The following is a 17,560-nucleotide window of genomic DNA, read 5'->3' as shown; positions in this document are numbered from 1 at the left end:
AAATGTTTACAAATTAATGTATTTGTAGGGGCGCCTGGCTGGCTCAGTTGGTAGAGCATGCAACTCTTGATCTTGGGGTTGTGAGTTTGAGCCCCAAGCTGCATGGAGAGATTATTTAAAAATAAAATCTTAAAAAAAGAGAAAATATATATCTTTTTTTTTTTCAGAGATTTTATTTATTTATTTGACAGGCAGAGATCACAAGTAGGCCGAGAGGCAGGCAGAGAGAGAGAGGAGGAAGCAGGCTCCCTGCTGAGCAGAGAGCCCCATGCGGAGCTCCATCCTAGCACCCTGGGATCATGACCCGAGCAGAAGGCAGAGGCCTTAACCCACTGAGCCACCCAGGTGCCCCAGAAAATATATTTCTCTATAACTAATGAGCCAAGGAAGAAAACAGTGAAGTTAGAAAATACTTCAAACTGGGGGTGCCTGGGTGGCTCAGTCAGTTAAGCATCCTACTCGTGATTTTGGCTCAGGTCCTGATCTCAGGACCTTGTGAGATTGAGCCCCGTGTCAGGCTCTGCACTCAGCAGGGAGTCTGTCTGAGATTCTCTTTTCCTCTCCTCTCTCTGCCCCTCTCCCTGCTTGCACTCTCTCTCTCTCTCAAATATATAAATTAAAAAAAAAAATACGTCAAACTGAACAAAAATGAAAGCCAGCATATCAAAATTTGTGTATTGCAGCTAAAGATGTGCTTAGAGGAAAATTAATAACTTTATTTTTTTATTTTTATTTTTTAAATTTTTTAAAAAGATTATTTATTTGACAGATAGAGATCACAAGTAGGCAGAGAGAGAGAAAGGGAAGCAGGCTCCCTGCTGGCTCCGATGTGGTGCTAGATCCCAGGACCCTGGGATCACAACCCGGGCTGAAGGCAGAGGCTTTAACCCACTGAACCACCCAGGAACCCCTTATTTTTATTATTTAAAGATTTTATTTATTTGGGGGTACCTGGTGGCTCACTGGGTTGGGCCTCTGCCTTCGGCCTGGGTTGTGATCCCAGGGTCCTGGGAATGAGTCCTGCATCAGGTTCTCTGCTCAGCAGGGAGCCTTCTCCCCGCCCCCCTCTCTGCCTGCCTCTGCCTACTTGTGATCTCTGTCTGTCAAATAAATTTTAAAAATCTTTAAAAAAAAGATTTTATTTATTTGACAGGAACACAGTGAGAGAGGGAACACAAGCAGAGGGAAATGGGAGAAGGAGAAGCAGGCTTCCCACTGAGCGGGGAGCCGGGTGTGGGGCTCGAACCCAGGACCCTGGGGTCATGACCTGAGCCGAAGGCAGACGCTTAAGGACTGAGCCACCTAGGTGCCCCAAATTGATAACTTTAAATGCCTACATAACTAAGAAGAAAGATTTAACGTTAATATTCTATAATTGTACTCTAAGAAGCTAGGAAAAGTTTGGCAGTTTTTCAAAAAGTTAAACATTTTACCATATGACCCAATAATTCTACTCCTAAATATATAATACCCAAGAGAACGGAAAATGTATATTCACACAAAACTGGTACACAAATGTTTGTAGAAGTATTAGTCATGTAGCCAAGAAGTCAAAACAACCCAGTGTCCCGCAGCTGATGGATGGATAAATGGGGCCCATCCACAGTGGAGTACTGTTCAGCCATAAAAAGAATGTAGGGGGGCGCCTGGGTGGCTCAGTGGGTTAAAGCCTCTGCCTTCGGCTCAGGTCATGATCCTAGGGTCCCGGGATCGAGCCCGCATCGGGCTCTCTGCTCAGTGGGGAGCCTGCTTCCCCCTCTCTCTGCCTGCTGCTCTGCCTACTTGTGATCTCTCTCTGTCAAATAAGCAAATAAAATCTTAAAAACAATAGAAAAGAATGTAGTTGCATGTTACAACATGGATGAACCTTGAAAACCTTATGCTAAGTCAGAGAAGCCGGATGCAAAAGGCTACATGTTGTTTGGTTCCAGTTGTATGAAATGTTAAGAAAAGGCAAATCCGTAGAGAAGGAAAGTAGGTAAGTGATTGGCAGGGGGATTGGGACTGACTGCTAATAAGCTTCTTTCTGGAGTAACAGAAGTGTTCTGGAATTAGTGGCGATGGTTGTACAATGTAGTCAGTATACCAAAAGCACTGATTTGTATCCTTTTCCTTTATTTTATTGTTTAAATAATCTCTGCGCCCAGCACGGGGCTTGAACTTAGGACCCCCGAGATCAAGAGGTACATTCTCTACCGAGTGAGCTAGCCAGGTGCCTCACCACCCTGATTTGTATTCTTTTACGTGATGGGTTTTATGTATTATGTTATAGCTCAAAGAGTAAAACAAGACAAGCTAAAAAAAAAAAAAGTTAAACCCCAAGAAATGAAATAACGAGAGCAGAAATTAATGAAACGGAAATACACCAAGAACAAAGAAAGCGAAACCAAAAGTTAGGTTCTTTGAATAAAATTAATAAAATTGATAGACCCCTAGCAAGACCGATTAAGAAAAAAAGGAGGGAAATGCAAATTACCAATTATTGGGAACGAGAGAGTGAAAAGGGGCAAAGGAGGAGAGTAAGGAAACTTTTGGGCAGATCGAATGTTCTAGATCTTCATTGGGTTGATGGTTACATCAATGCACACATTTACCAAAACTATATGCTTAAAATCTGTAATTTTGTTGTAGATAAATTGTATTTCAACAAAATGAAAACGTTAAAAAATTCTAGGGGCAAAAAAATAAAAAAATTCTAGGGACACCTGGCTGGCTCAGGTGGTAGAGCACATAACTCTTGATCCTCCGACTGAGAGTTCAAGCCCCGTGTTGAGACTAGAGCTTACTTAACCACCCCCACAAAAAAAAAAAAAAAAAAAATCTACCATATTGTTATCTCCAATTCAAATCTGACTGAGGATTTTTCCTCATCTTCCTTCCACATTTTATCTCCCTTTTTCCATAGTGCAGTCTCTGACTTCCAGTATCTACATATTTATTCATTTTTTGGTATCCTTCATACAAAAACAGCAAGAGTTTTAGAATTCCTACATGGTTCCATTATCAACGACAAACCTATTAAGTAAAGTTCAAGATTTTTTTCTTTTTTGGTAGTCCTTAGGAAGCCCATGAACTATATTGAGAATTTATTTGTATTCTTGTATTATTTTTTCTGCGTGGTTATGTCATCAATTTGATACACAGTTAGATCCAGGTATTACTATTTGTAGTCAATTTTAGGATTTTAAAAAAATCTCCTGAGATATTTTTGAATTTGTAAAATATTCGTATGATTCAGGAGCTGAGACTATATCAAAAATACTTAGATCTCCTTCCCGTCCTCTGCCAGCCCGTTCTTACCTACGCCCAACAGGACCCGTCTTACTCTCCTCTAGTTTACCCTTTTTATGTTTCTTCTTTCAGATCTATACCTCATTCTCCCTTTTTTCCTTGCACAAAGGTAGCACGCTACATATTTAACAAGATATCCTAGAAATCACTTTGTATCAGCTAATGGGAATCTCTCTCTCTCATTTTTGTTTTGTTTTGTTTTTAAAGATTTTATTTAGTTATTTGACAGACAGAGATCACAAGTAGGCAGAGAGAGAGAGAAAGAGGAGGAAGCAGGCTTCCTGCTGAGCAGAGAGCCCGATGTGGGGCTCCATCCCAGGACCCTGGGAACATGACCTGAGCTGAAGGCAGAGGCTTTAACCCACTGCGCCACCCAGGCGCCCCAAGCTTTTGCCAGTCGTATTTGATGGTGGGTATCTCGTCATATGTTTAAGGGCGGACTGGAAATGCTTTGAGGCTCGGGACCCAAGCTGCTTCTTCCATGAGCTGCTCATGCTAACAGGTACCCCGTACTTGTTCAACAAGGAAAGCGACAAACTGGCTGGATTTCTCTTGGACTCATCATGCTTGGATTCTTGTGAAACCCGTCACCGTGACAGCTGACTCTTGTCCCAATGTGGGCAGTGCCAGCTGCCCCGCAGAGGTCTAGTGAAAGAGGAGATGGCCCTTCCCCCTGCCGGTACCTCCCCCCCGCCCTCCGGCCAAGGACAGGTAGAGGACCCCTCCGTCCCAGTGGAATGTAGTCAAAAGAGGGCGGCATTGAGTCCACAAGGCCATTGCACTCTATGGCACAAAGCCTCTTTTACCTTCGAATTGTCTCTAGTCCTGTTAATATTTGTTAAATACGCCAGCATGAACACCGCAAGACTGCCTTTCTTATTGGTTGATTACATAGGTAATATAGTCACGTGGTTCAAAATTCGTGTTAATAAAAAGTGTTCCTTCATTCCCTATTTCCAGCCCGCTAAGTTACCTTCCTCTCAAAGGCAACTGATGGTTTCTGGAGTGTCCTCTCAGAGATATTTATGCTTATTGTAGGTGAATGCACACTTTTTTTTTTACCGAATGCACACCTTTTTTTTACCGAAATAGTAGCATATTGTATACACTCCTCTATAAATCTTATTTCCCCCACCTCACTTTTTCCCCGTATATCTGAGAGCCCGTTCTATTCTAGACCAGTCCATGCAGAGCTTGCTGGAACTCTTCCGGTGTGGTGTCCGTCGTGTACGGTAACTGCCTTCCTGGTGGACAGGCTGTTGACAGTCTTCGCTATTACACATGGAAAGATCATGAATAACCTTCCATAGGTTGTTACACGCGGGCAGATGTATCCGTCGGATGCTTTTCTAGCTACGGACTGAATGGGATGTGTGCGTCTGTCATTGTGACAGGGGACGCCGAACTGGCATCCTCGAGCTGTACCGGCTTACACCCCGGCATTGCAGGATGGGCCGTGGGAGGGTCCTGGGCAGCCCCCCCCCCCCCCCCCGCCCTGGAGAGCCCATGGAGGAGCGGCCGGGGTGGTCCTGTGTGCTTCGGACGTGATGATCCTCCCTTCTCCGCACCGGAGAGGGCCCCCGGGGAGCTCGCCGAGGGCTGGCCCAGCGGAGTCAGGGGCTTCAAGCAGGAAGTGTAAAGAGCCACTTCTGCAGCTGACAGCTTCGACGCGTCCCTTGCTGAGAAGCTCGAGGAGAAGACGGCTCCTGCCCTCAACGCCACGCGGCCCCCAGAAGGGACTTAGGTAGAGACCAGATTTCACTCAGCCGACGCCGACCTGAGTCTCCCAGGCTGGACCGGACCAACAGACGGAGCAGGAAGTCCGAAGGACGTGCGAAGTTTCCGTCGGCCTGGGGGGCCTGTGTGGAGCCCCCCCCCGGGATGAAACACTCAGCAGAGGGGACCATGAAGCTCGCACAAAACAGAAACAGGCTGCCGTGGAGAGCAGAGGAGAAATCCTTCAGTCTTCTCAGGGAAGGCTGCCCAGAGAGAAACGGCGTGTCGTCGAGGGTCGGGCGAGCTGGACCAGGAGCCATGGCAAACTCTGGGTGAGGCGAAGGAGGCATCTGCCCCAAGGGAGGTTCTGGGAAATGCCTCTTCCTTTAAGAGCCCAAGGACCGGGGCGCCTGGGTGGCTCAGTGGTTTAAGCCACTGCCTTCGGCTCAGGTCATGATCTCAGGGTCCTGGGATCGAGTCCCACATCGGGCTCTCTGCTCGGCAGGGAGCCTGCTTCCCTCTCACTCTCTCTGCCTACTTGTGATCTCTCTCTGCCAAATAAATAAATAAAATCTTAAAAAAAAAAAAAAAAAAGAGCCCAAGGACCAAAGTAGGGCTGGAGAAGGACCCTTGAGTCCACCCCGCTTGTTCTAAAATCCTTAGCCACAGGGCCGCCTTCAGGGAGTCTGAGGCCCCACAGTGTCCGGTCCACACCCGTCCTGTGGCAGTGTTCGAAATGCGCTTGCAGGGCCTTCTTGCTCCCCCCTCCCAGGAGGCTCTCGAAGCCTCCGCATGCGGTTCTGACCGTCTGCACCTGCCACCGCTGGCCCGAAGGTGTTTTCTAGTTTAGGGCTCAGGTGAATGGACTGGAGGGCCAGCAGCCGTGTTGAGGATCGCCAACGTCCTAGAGGTCTTTGAACCCAAATCCACCTTAAGCCACCACTGCCGTGGCCTCGGTCTACTTCTAGAACAGTCTGGAAACCTGTGCCTTTCTTGTTTACTTGAGTTTCTTGGCGAATTAGCTCCTGAAGCCTTTGTGTTCCTAGCGCATTTGTCTGAATTTGAGGCAGATAAATACGGCCACACCTAAGTCAACAGAGAGGGAATCGCGTGACCTTCACTGGCGGGTGTGGCCCTGGTAGTCACTGCGGCAGCGGCTGCTGCGGGTGGCAGAGAGAATTTGCAACGCAGAGGCAGAGGGATGCAGGTAGTGTGAGGACACCCCAGAGCAGGCCAGTCCTCCTTCCCACCTCCTCCTCCTGATAGCTTCTGGCGGGTGCCACCAGCCGCGTGCAACGTTCTCAGAACTGCCTGGAAGCCGGCTCCGCGGTGGCTCTCCTGCCACTCGGCCATCCTCCCTTCTTGGCTGCTCTTCCACCTTCTGGAGAGGATTTCCCGAGTGCCATCTTTGGTCTTGTCTTCACGCCCCCTCCCTGTCTCTCTCCCCCCCGCCCCCACCCCCAGGAACTCGCCCATCCTCGTGGGCTCGAGTGTGGGTTCCATGCGGGCGATGGCCCTGGACGCCACCTCTCCCTGACCTTGCGGCTGGACTTGCCCTCTGGGCCGCCACTGCCTCCTGGATGTTTCCCTGGGGGAGTCCTGCCATCGTCTTAAACTGCACATGCGTGAGATACAGCTTGCCTCCCCTCCCAGTTTCCATTTTTCTGTTCCTGGCATCAGCCTTCTCTCACCCACCCCAGCTCACACCCTGAGTCATCTTTGACGCCTCCCCCCCACTCCTCCCCTCCCAAACACAAGCCTTACCACCTGCCTTTGCAACAGCTCTGGTCGTTCTCGGTCCTTGCATTCTGTCTGCAAATCCAGGGTCTCAGCACCCATGTCCTGAATATTTTTTTTAAAAAAGATTTTATTCATTTGCAAGAGAGAAGAGAGAGAGAAGAGAGAGAGAGCATGAGCAGGGGGAGGGGCAGAGGGACAAGCTGACAGGACTCAATCCCAGACCTGGAGATCATGACCTGAACCAAAGTGAGACTCTTAACTGACTAAGCCACCCAGGTGCCCCCATCCTAAATACTTAATAGCTTCCCCTGTGGTCTCCCTGCCTGCAGTTCCTTCCCCACCTGGGCAGACAGATTCTCCAAAATGATTATTTTTATCCTATCTCCCTTCTGCTCAGCAGCCTTCTGGTACTGTCATCACCATGGATAAGCACAGACTCCAGGCCCTCTGTCGGTCCCAGACCCTCTGGCTGGCCATATCCCACAGGACGCCCCTGCAGCCTTCAGATTCTTACTTACAGCTGTATGCCCCTGGGCAAGTACTTGACCTCGGCTGTGCCTGAATCTCCTCTTTAAAATCTCTTTATAGGGTTGCTGGGTGGCTCAGTGGGTTAAAGCCTCTGCCTTCAGCTCGGGTCATGATCCCAGGGTCCTTGGATCCAGCCCCGCATCAGGCTCTCTGCTCAGCAGGGTGCCTGCTTCGCCCCGTCTCTGCCTGCCTCTCTGCCTACATGTGATCTCTCCCTCTCTCTCTGTCAAATAAATAAATAAAATCTTTAAAAAAAAAAATCTCTTTATAGGGGCACCGGGGTGGCTCAGTGGGTTAAGCCTCTGCCTTCGGCTGGGGTCATGATCTCAGGGTCCTGGAATCGAGTCCCACATCGGGCTCTCTGCTCGGCGGGGAGCCTGCTTCCCTCTCTCTCTCTCTGCCTGCCTCTCTGCCTACTTGTGATCTCTCTCTGTCAAATAAATAAAGTCTTTAAAAAAAATAAAAAAAATAAAATCTCTTTATAAAATGTGTATCATTGGGACGCCTGGGTGGCTCAATCAATTAAGCCACTGCCTTTGGCTCAGGTCATGATCTCAGGGTCCCAGGATCGAGCCCCACATCGGGTTCCTTGCTCAGCGGGGAGCCTGCTTCTCTCTGTGCCTCTGCCTGCCTCTCCCCTTGCTTGTGCTCGCTCTCTTTCTCTCTCCTCTCTCTGACAAACAAATAAATAAAATCTTTAAACTGTGTATCATCATTTCTAGGGGAAGGAAGGCGCCCCAAACAGTGCGGCATATGTGGGAGGCCCTGAAACGCTGGCTTTTTGCCCCGAGTTTCATAAAGCAAGTGCGACAGTCTGCACATCGCCCCGCTGGGCGCCCCCAGCTGCCTCTCCTCCTTACCCTTCCTCAGCCCAGTGCCTCATTCTAGAATGCTCTTCTCTGCCCGCCTACTCTTCCTCACCCTTCCTGGGCCACCCATTCTCTTCCTGGGTCACCAAAATGACCTCCCATTTTGCTTCCAATGAGCCCTTGTTTGCCACTTCCTGCAGCGTGACCCCGCCACTGGGCTGGATGGCGGGGCAGGGGGGGCGCACTGGGGTCGATCAAGCCCGCCAGAGGCCACACATGGCACGACTTCCCGAACGGTTCATTTTACTTGGTAAGTTCATCCATTCTTAGTGGTACAGCAACTACTCAGGCCTTCATGGAGAAGGAAACAAACCTGGCCAGGGATAGGAAGAATATTCAGAGGAAGTATCTGGGCCCGGCTCCCGCTGCCCTGGGGGTCTGCATTCCTTCTGCAGCGGGAGGGTCCGGGGAGCAGGGGTGAGCAGAGGGGTGAGGCTCTGAAGGCAGGTGGAGGGAACCACCGCAGCGGGAGGTAACTGTCCTGGGCTCAGGGTCCCCCGCAGTGAGGGTCTCTAACTCGCGTGCTCTCTCCCTCCTGAGGACTCGGTGTCGATACCACTCCTTGTGGCCCCGACGACGTAGCCTCTGTATCACACTGTTGTTGTTGTTGTTGTTGTTTTAAACTTTCCACTCGGGTGGATCTTGTCCATTCAGCCGGGGCACAGGTACAGGTGGGGAGCAGGTGTGCGGGCGATGCAGTGCGGCAGGTCGCCCTCGGTGTGAGTCCGGCCCCGTGTTTCCTGACCGAGCAGGTCTCAGCTCAGTTGCCTTTATCTGTGAGCCGCGGCTAATACTCACCCAGTGACGGTGTTCTGAGTCACTCTCGTCAGCCACGGAAGGAAGGTACAGCATTCGGCCCAGCAGATGGCATGGAGGGCATTTAGGAACCATCAGACCCCACCCAGCTGCACGAGGCTCTCAGCAAACATCAGATTCTCGAATGTTCCCACCGATACCATACCTTTCCACCTGCACCCACTTCCACATCCTTGCCCTCCCTCCCTTTCACACTGGATGCTCCTGCCTGAGGCCACCCTCTCCCTGGTCCTGGCCCTTGTTACTTTCTCACAAAGGCCTCACTCATGACCGCCACCTCTGTCTCCTGTGGCACCAGCATCCTTCCTCTTGGTCACTCACTGTGTGATCATGCTGTAGCGTCGCTCTATCTAAAACAAAAGACAAGGGGCGCCTGGGTGGCTCCATCGGTTAAGTGTTTTCTTTGGCTCAGGTCTTGATCCTGGAGTCCCAGGTTCGAGCCCCAGCCCCCCAGCTGTCCAGCTCTCTGCTCAGCAGGGAGTCTGCTTCCGTTCTGCTGCTCACCATGCTTGTGTTCTCTCTCTCTCTCTCTCTCCTTTTTAAAGATTTTATTTATTTATTGGGCAGACAGAGGTCACAAGTAGGCAGAGAGGCAGGCAGAGAGAAAGGAGGAAGCAGGCTCCCCGCTGAGCAGAGAGCCCGACATGGGCCTCGATCCCAGGACCCCGGGACCATGACCCCAGCCAAAGGCAGAGGCTTTAACCCACTGAACCACCCCAGCGCCTCTGTTTTCTCTCTCTCCTAAATAAATAAATAAAATCTTTTAAAAATACATTTAAAGCAAAAGAGAAAACGACACAGAAGAACCCCTCCCTTGAAAGGCGCCTTGGTGGCTCAGCCAATTAAGGGACCAACTCTTGGGGTGCCTGGGTGGCTCAGTGGGTTAAAGCCTCTGCTTTCGGCTCAGGTCATGATCTCAGGGTCCTGGGATCGAGCCCCGCATCGGGCTCTCTGCTCAGCGGGGAGCCTGCTTCCTCCCTTCTCTCTCTCTGCCTGCCTCTCTGCCTACTTGTGATCCCTCTCTGTGTTGAATAAATAAAATCTTTAAAAAAAAAGGGGGGGGCCAACTCTTGATTTCAGCTCAGATCATGGTCTCATGAGTCTTGAGATCAAGCCCTGCATGGGGGTTCTGTGCTCAGCAGGGAGTCTGCTTGAAGGTTCTCGCCCTCTGCCTCCTCCCCCACTTGCGCTCATGCATGCTCTCTCTCTCTCTCTAATAAACAAATAAATCCTAAAAAAAACCCCAAACCCTCCTTTGATCCCATGTCCCTCTGATCACCACTCTATTGCTCTGCTCCCTTTACAGTAAACGGCCCGGGAAGAGCTGGCGTGCTCCCACTCTCCACTGCCGCTCCCTCTGCGCCCACTGCAGGCACTCCCGGAAACTCCTTGTCCCCAGTGACCTCTGCATTGCCAAGTCCAGCATGCTGCCCTCGGGCTTCATTTTACGAGCCTCTCCAGAGCATCAGAGACCCCGAAATGCTTTCCATGCAGGCCTCCCAGGCCCGCCTCTCCGGACTTTCCTCCAGCCTGCCACCCCCAGCCTCCTCCTCCCCCGCCTCTAAGATAGAAGGTGCAGGCCTGTCCTTGGACCACTTCTCATCTCCATCTGTACCCACTCAGGTAACCTCATCCACATTCAGGGCTTTAAATGCCATCGAAAACACGCCCACATTTACATCTCCAACCCAGAGCTCCCCAGAACTCCAGACTTGCGGATCCACCACCTACTCCCCAGCTCTGCTCGGGTGTCAGGCACAAACTCTCGATTCCCCAGCCCTCCCGACCCCTCCCAGGTCTTTCCCATCTCAGTCACAGGAGCTCTGGCTTTCCAGCTGCTCGGCCAAAGGCTTTGGAGTTCTCCCTGGCTCGTCTCTCTCAGACCCACAGCCGACTGGTCTCCCCACCCTGGCCCCAGTCACCAACAGCACTCTCAGGGCCAACCCCAAAAGCCTCCCGAGCGGTGTTGCTGCCTCTTCTTCCCGGAGCCCCACAATCTGTTCTCCACCAACAGCCAGAGCGACGTTTTCAACACATACGCTTGATTATGTCATTTATTGGCTTAAAACCCACCAGTGTCTTCCTGTCTCACTCGGATTAAAATCTAGATTCCTTATCTCAGCCTGCCTGAAAGGCCCCGCGGGAGCAACCTGCTACCTCTCTGGCCTCATTTCCTACCATACTCCTCTTGCCTCTGTGTGCGCCCTGGCCGCGTGGCCTCCATGCTGTTCCTGGACCAGGACGCACACGCGCCTGTCTTGGGACATGTGCTTGCTGTTCTTCTGTCCAGAGCGCCCCCGTAGGTGCAGGGCCCGTTCCTGTGCTTCGTTCAGGTCCCGCTGAAATGCCACCCTGTCGGAGAGCTTCTCTGATCAACCTCTCGAAGCACCCCGGTCATGCTTTGACCTCTAACCCTAATTTTGCCTACCACGTAATATTTACCTGTATGTCTTCTTTATCTCCTCACCGCTAACAACACCTGAGAGGACCTCTAGAGCCCGGAATACAGCAGGTGCTCAGCCGATGAGCCGGGGCATGGGTGTAGACGGGCAGAGCCTGGCCTCTCATCCCCACGTCCCTGCTGGTGCTGCCGAGCAGCCCCGCGCAGCTCCTCCGGGCTTCAGGCCTCCTCCCTATAAAATCTACCTTGAGTGCCCTTTAGGGATTTTAGAGATGATTCATTTAGAGTGCTTGAGGCCCAGGCAGTGCCCAGGACAGTGGGGGCTGAAAAGGCCACTTGGCTACTCTGTGGGCCTGTCCCCAAGGAGTTAACAGCGGTGCTGTCTGTGTCTGCTCGGGATGGAGGCTGGCACAGAAACACAGGGGAGGAGCACTGACTCCATTCTCCATGCCAGACCATCCCAGGGTCCCCTAATCATTGTTTCCGCCCCACCCAGTCCCCCACCAGAGCCCGTCGGATGAGGCCATCTCGAAGCAGGACCTCCTCAATGCTGCTTCGGATCCAGGCGGCCTCGATGTGGGAAGCAGAGGTGCTTTCCGGGAATGTGTAGATCTGGACTTTATAAGGCTTGTGTGGATCCTCCTCTGATAAAGGGCCCATTTTTGTGAGGTGGGCCACACTGGACAGGCTGGGTGGCCCCGTCAGGTAGGTTTCCTCTGGCTGGTCCCTGCAGTTGGCTAAAGAGTAGTTTCCCTGCAGACCACCAGGAGGCGCCAGAGGCTGATCGGCTCTAATGAGGACTCGTCCCAGGGTCTAGTAAGGCGTCTTTCTTCCATCCCAGGTCTAGGGTTGGGCCGCGGAGGGAAGGCGGAGCACTGGTTCTCTCTCACCTATCAACTTGCTGGTTGCTGCCAGCCCATGCTGGGCCACATTAAGGGACTGAAGGTCAGGCTTCCAGACTCAGTGTTCTTTATTGATAAGCATTAGGGAACCCCTTGCCAGTTCTGCCCTCAGAGTCCCAGCCTTAGGTGGGGAGTGCATCTTTGCCTTCTATCCTGTCTGACTGTGTCCAGGGCTGCGCCTCTCAGCCACACTATTCCCAGGACCACAGGATTTGTGGTCAGGGAGGAGTGCAGCCAGCATCTGAAAGGTCATGGACAGGTCCTTGTCCTCAAGACCGCTCTCCCTGTAGGAAGTGCGAGCTTCGGCTGAGTTGGCTCTCAGAGGGGCTCCAGGAGGCTGCTGGTTAGATGGGGGGCTGAGCCTCCGAGACCTCCAGATTCAGCCTCTTTTCTCTCTGAGGCTCTTTCCTGCTAAAGGTTCTTCACAGCAGAACTGAGTCAAGGGGGCACCAACTGGCTGTCACTTGTGTCTTGAGGCTCTGGGAGAGCGGGCAGGAGGTCTTAGGTGGTGCCTCAAAGGGGATAGAGATGCCAGAGGCTGTATAAGGTGGGGGGGAGGGAGGAGCCAGAGAGTCAATTAAGTCCTTGGTGGGATTTCACCAGCCCCAGTTCTTGGCCATGGCCTACAGTCATTGCCCAACTCTCTGTCCTAAACAGATAGTCCCTGGGGCCCTGGGTGCACCCTACCCCGCCATTAGCTCAGCCGTAGGGATTATTAAAGCAATCTTCGGCCTTCCTGCGCCAGGCACCTTAGAGAACCTTCTTGCCTATTCAGCAAGGCCCCAAAGCCTGCGTCCATTTCTTCCTCAGGCCAGGGCAGCCCCCACCCCAGGGGCCAGCAGGCCGGTGGTGCCTGATGGAAACCTTGGCTCCCCCGTGAGCCCTCCCTGGCCTGTCTCTGACCTGAACTGGAAGCGGGGATCTCCAGGGTGGGTCTGGAGCACCTGACGCACTTCTGGGGGCGGCTCCAAGCCCATCTGCTCGGCCCGATGCCAGCGCTGCAGCCGTGTGATCCCTGCCAGGGTGGGAAGAAGACGACTCTGGCACCTCAGGGCGGTGGGGAAGAGTTCAGGCTCGACAGTGTGTGTGGAGGGGTGTGTCGGAACCGCCACACCCCCGAGTTTCAGGAGACAGTGGCCGAGAGGGTCAGGCAGGGGCTGGGGTTGCCTCGGGGACGTGCGGGTGACAGGACCGTCCCCAGGATGTGTTCCTGGGGCCTGAGCCGGTTCTCACCTGTGCAGGGCCCGTACTGCCAGGCGAGATCGAACTGCCTCAGCAGCTCCAGCTCTGCTTCATCCACGCTCGGGGGCTGGGGCTCTTCCCCTGCAATGACATGCGGCTCCTCAGGCCAGTCCCCGGCCCCTCACCTCCCAGCGGCCCCACTGCTCCCCAGCCCTCGCCACCCCTTTGCCTCTGCCGGCCACTGCCAGGCCTGGAGTAGGAAGTAGACGACGTACTTCACTTCCTCTTCCATTGCCCACGTCCGCCCACGTCCTCTCATGCCCCTCGGCGCCTCCACTGCTCCCGCCCCCCCACAACAAGAGACCTAGCTCTGGTGCCAGCTCCCCCTTGCTGTGCCCAACGGGGCCCTCCCTCCTTTTCACTGCAGGGTAGGAGTCAGTGATGAGCCGCTTCCGGCCCATGGCGGCCACCCAGGCAGGCAGAGAAGGAGGCGACTGCGGGGAAGGAGAGAGACAGGCCAGCGGGCACGAGAGAGACAGCTGCTGAGAGAGAGAGAGAAGAGGGCTGGGGCCAGAGAGCGAGCCTGGGGCCAGCGACAGGCAGACAGGGTGACCCAGACAAGCAGAGAGGAAGTCCGCGAGTTCCAGGGAATGACGCCTGTCCCCCACCCCCACAAGCGCACAAACATCAAAGACCTAGACCAATGGTTGGCCGCCTCCGTGGGGCGGGGCCCGACTCCAGCCAATGGCAGGCGGCGAGGGCAGAGGGGGCGGGGCAGCTGCTGCAGCTGTGTTCTGGGGAGAAGGGGTGAGGCTGGGGTGGGGGACCTGTCAAGATGCCCCAGACTGCACCCCCTCCCCCTGCCCCCCTCCTCCCCACTGGTCTGCGGCGGGTCCCGGGGGACTTATAGAGCGTTATCCTCAGCCTCTCACTTCCCGTTTTCCCTTCCTAGGCAAATGTTCTTTTCAGCCTCAGTAATCCCCGTGGCCGGTTGGTAACTCCCCAGAGTCCAGCTGGAGCCTCCACTCCCACCCCGTGTCCCGCAGAGCCTTGTGGGGGCAGGTCTGGAGGTCCGAAGAGCGTCTGGGCTAATCCAGCCCCCTTCCCTGCTCCCACCCCACCCCCGCCGGCCCCAGGAGACCTGGAGGGAGAAACCCATGGGTTCCAAAGCTCCTTTCTCACAGTCTGTGCCCAAAGACCCTGCCTGCTCTTAGTCTAGGCAAGCGTTGGCCTTGTCGACTCTCTGGGGGTCCCGTAGCCTGCCCATGCCTACCCTGCTAGTCAGGAAGATCCCACAGTGAGCGGAGGGCCAAAGTGTTTGCCTCCCCAGGTCTTTATCAGTAAAATCTGCCCCATGTCAGTAATGCGACAGTAGGAGCAGAAAATACCAACGATAAACTAAACACTTCTGTGGCACTTACGGTGTGCCAAGTCCTGTTCTCAGCACTTTCCCACATTTCACTCAACTAAAATAGATGTAAAATGCTTTTTTTTAAGTAATCTCTACCCGCAACGTGGGGCTTGAGCTCACCACCCCACGATCAAGAGTCGCACGCTCCACCGACTGAGTCAGCCAGGCGCCTCACAAAATGGTTTTTCAAAGTAGGAAGTGCTGATGGTCCCAGGCGTTGTGGGGCCCCAGTTAAACCACAGTCCCACTGTGCCCTCCCCACCCAGGAGCTCAGCGGCTAATGGGGCAGGCACACGGGACACCCAAGTTGTCAGTGCAAGGACAAAATTCCTAACAAACAGGAAAGGGGAGAAGAAGGGTGGGTCAGAGAGGAGTTGTCCGCGGGGCTGGCTCAGCACTGGAAGACCTCCTGGAGGACCTCCTGGAGGAGGCGGGGGGGGGGGGGGGGGGGGGGGGGCTGGAAACAGTGTCTCTCAATGCTCCACCCATGACCTTTGTCCCCTGGGCTCCTGTCATCGCTGAGTCACCCCTTCACCCGCCTCCCCCCTCACCAGCTTCCTGGCAGCAGGCAAAAGTGCTGGTCAGTGGGAGTCTGGGAATCAGCACAGGGACCGGCCTGGCTCTAACTGCCCTTCAGAGCTCCCATCCGGTTCTTCTAGGAGGACAAGGTCCTGCCCAGACGCTCCTGCCCCCCCCCCCCCCCCCCCCCCCGCTCTGCGTTAGGAGTAAGGTGGACACGAGGGAGGAAAACGCTCTGGAGTGTAGACCACCGGAGGGGAGGCACCAGACCAGCCGTGTCCGCAGGGGCCTGCTGCCCGGCTCTCCCCAGCCCCTTCCCTGAGGAGGGCTGAGTGGGAGTCAGAGCTCGTGACGGCACTGCACAGCGCTGGAGGGCCCTTCCCTGCTTCATTTTCTGGGCTGGGCCTGGCCTAATCCCCCATCTGCCTCGTGGACTAAGTGGGGCCCATACTGAGGGAGACGGGGCCCTGCTGCACTAGGGAGGAAAGCAGGGAGGCCCTGTTCCCCCGGGGCCTGGGAAGGGCTGAGGTGCGGGGGTCCTGGCAGGCCCTGGGCCCTCTACAAAGGGATGGTGCCAAGCGGGGCTGACCACTCTCTCCCCGGAGGGCAGTCCCAGAGGTGCGTGGCACCTCACTCCTGAGCCCACAGAGCCCCAAGGGAGTAGGAAGCCATGGGTGGGGCAGACCCCTCCTCATTCCTGGTCCTTCCCACCCCTGAAAGCTGATAGCCGTGGGGCCCTGCCACCGCCCAGGGAGCGTGAAATGGGGTGTGCTGCTGGGCGGCCACAGTGGCTCCTACTGCCGCCCGATCTCCTTCCTGCTCGCCTCTGGCACCCTGACCTGCTCTGTGGGCACTTTCTGGGCCGTCCCTGCCAGCTGCCCCCAGCTCTGCCCGGGCCCAGGCCCTGCGGGCCTCTCCTACCTAGCCTGCCTTCAGCTTCCCCCAGACCCAAGAAAGAATCAGGGCAATTAGCTCAAGCACAGGCCAGCGGCCTAGGACTGGCTTTCTGGCCTGGAGTCAAGAGAACTCTCAACAGGCAGCATTGCCCTCCTGTCCTAGTCAGCCGGTAGTGGGACTGAGCTCCCCGGCTCAAAGGCGTTAGCACCCGGGAGTTCTGGAACCATCCCTGGCTAATTGGCATCCTTCCCCAATTCGTTATCTGGGTCCCTCAGGTGTGCTGGCCAGACTAGAACCTTGGCCTGCCCAGCCTTGGGTCCTTTCCTTTTTCACTCCTCTAACCCTGTCTGCCCCCAATCACCTTTCTTCCTGGAACCCCTGTCCCGACTCAGGCAGCTTCCTGGCCTATCCCCAAAACTGCTGTGGTGGGGCCTGTCACAAGTCGGGCATCACGCTGGAGGGCCAGGCCAGAGGTCGGAGTTGGGAGCTAAGTTCTCCCTCCTTCAGGGAATTTCTCCGAGACCCAGGAGCCTGTTTCTGTGTCAGCTCTGACCCCCAGAGGTTGGTGATGGGAGTAGCAGGACTGACCTTTGCACCTCCGCCTGGGAACACTCAAGGGCCTTGTTCAGGTCAATACCAAAGTCTTGGGAGAAGCCAAGAGAAAAAGGAGAGCGAGGAACTGGAACAGGAGCCCAGCACCTTCCTGAGGGCTGAGGCCCACTGCCTGCTGCTCCAAGGGGACGGGGGATTAGGCCTGGTTTAGCTCAGACAATGTGGCGGGGTTGGGGGGCCTCAGCATGGCGCAGGCGCCCTGGGAGCCCCTTCCCCCACCCCCTGCTCACACTGGGGCTTGTGGAGAGAGCCGGCTAGAGCTAGGAAGGTGGGGGCAGGTAGAGGAAAGGAAGCAGTTGCCTGGGGCCCAGCAGGCTGTGGGGCATAGCCTGCTCTCCTTCCTTCTCCGGCACCCCCCTTCCTCAGGCCCTCAGGCCCTGCCACCCACCCTGAGCTGGAGATTCTGGGCAGCCAGACTCCTATCCCCAGCCCCCACATAGTCACACACCCTGGGCCCCATTCCCCACCCTCTGGGTCAAAATTCTTTCCGCCGGCTCCTCCTCGTCCATCATGACCCTCCCAGACAGCCCACCGCTTCCTGCTCCAGGGTCTCTGGCCTAGTGGGCTTAAGGGGCAGGAGCCTGATCGAAGGCAAAAGTTGCCCCGCACCTAGGTTTTTCTGCCACTGGCTGTCTCTTCTGCTTTGTCCCAACCACCCCTTCCAAAGTTCCCATCA

The 17,560-nt window shown here is 54.6% G+C and overlaps 1 protein-coding gene across 1 annotated transcript; it reads right to left on the bottom strand.

Annotated features, from left to right (window-relative positions):
• Positions 1 to 12,307: 12,307 nt before the first annotated feature.
• Positions 12,308 to 14,101, bottom strand: POLD4 (DNA polymerase delta 4, accessory subunit). The gene is made up of 4 exons (XM_046014532.1): positions 13,810 to 14,101; positions 13,497 to 13,586; positions 13,167 to 13,278; positions 12,308 to 12,801 (listed from the first exon to the last, which is right to left on the bottom strand). The coding sequence occupies exons 1-4, from the start codon at positions 13,904 to 13,906 to the stop codon at positions 12,777 to 12,779; spliced, it is 324 nt and encodes a 107-aa protein (XP_045870488.1). The 5' UTR covers positions 13,907 to 14,101; the 3' UTR covers positions 12,308 to 12,776.
• Between the last annotated feature and the right edge of the window lie 3,459 nt (positions 14,102 to 17,560).

This window comes from Meles meles, chromosome 8, assembly GCF_922984935.1.
Source record: "Meles meles chromosome 8, mMelMel3.1 paternal haplotype, whole genome shotgun sequence".
Classification (NCBI taxonomy): Eukaryota; Metazoa; Chordata; class Mammalia; order Carnivora; family Mustelidae; genus Meles; species Meles meles.
The sequence above is the reverse complement of the archived record's forward strand: the minus strand, read 5'-3'. Positions and strand labels throughout refer to the sequence as shown.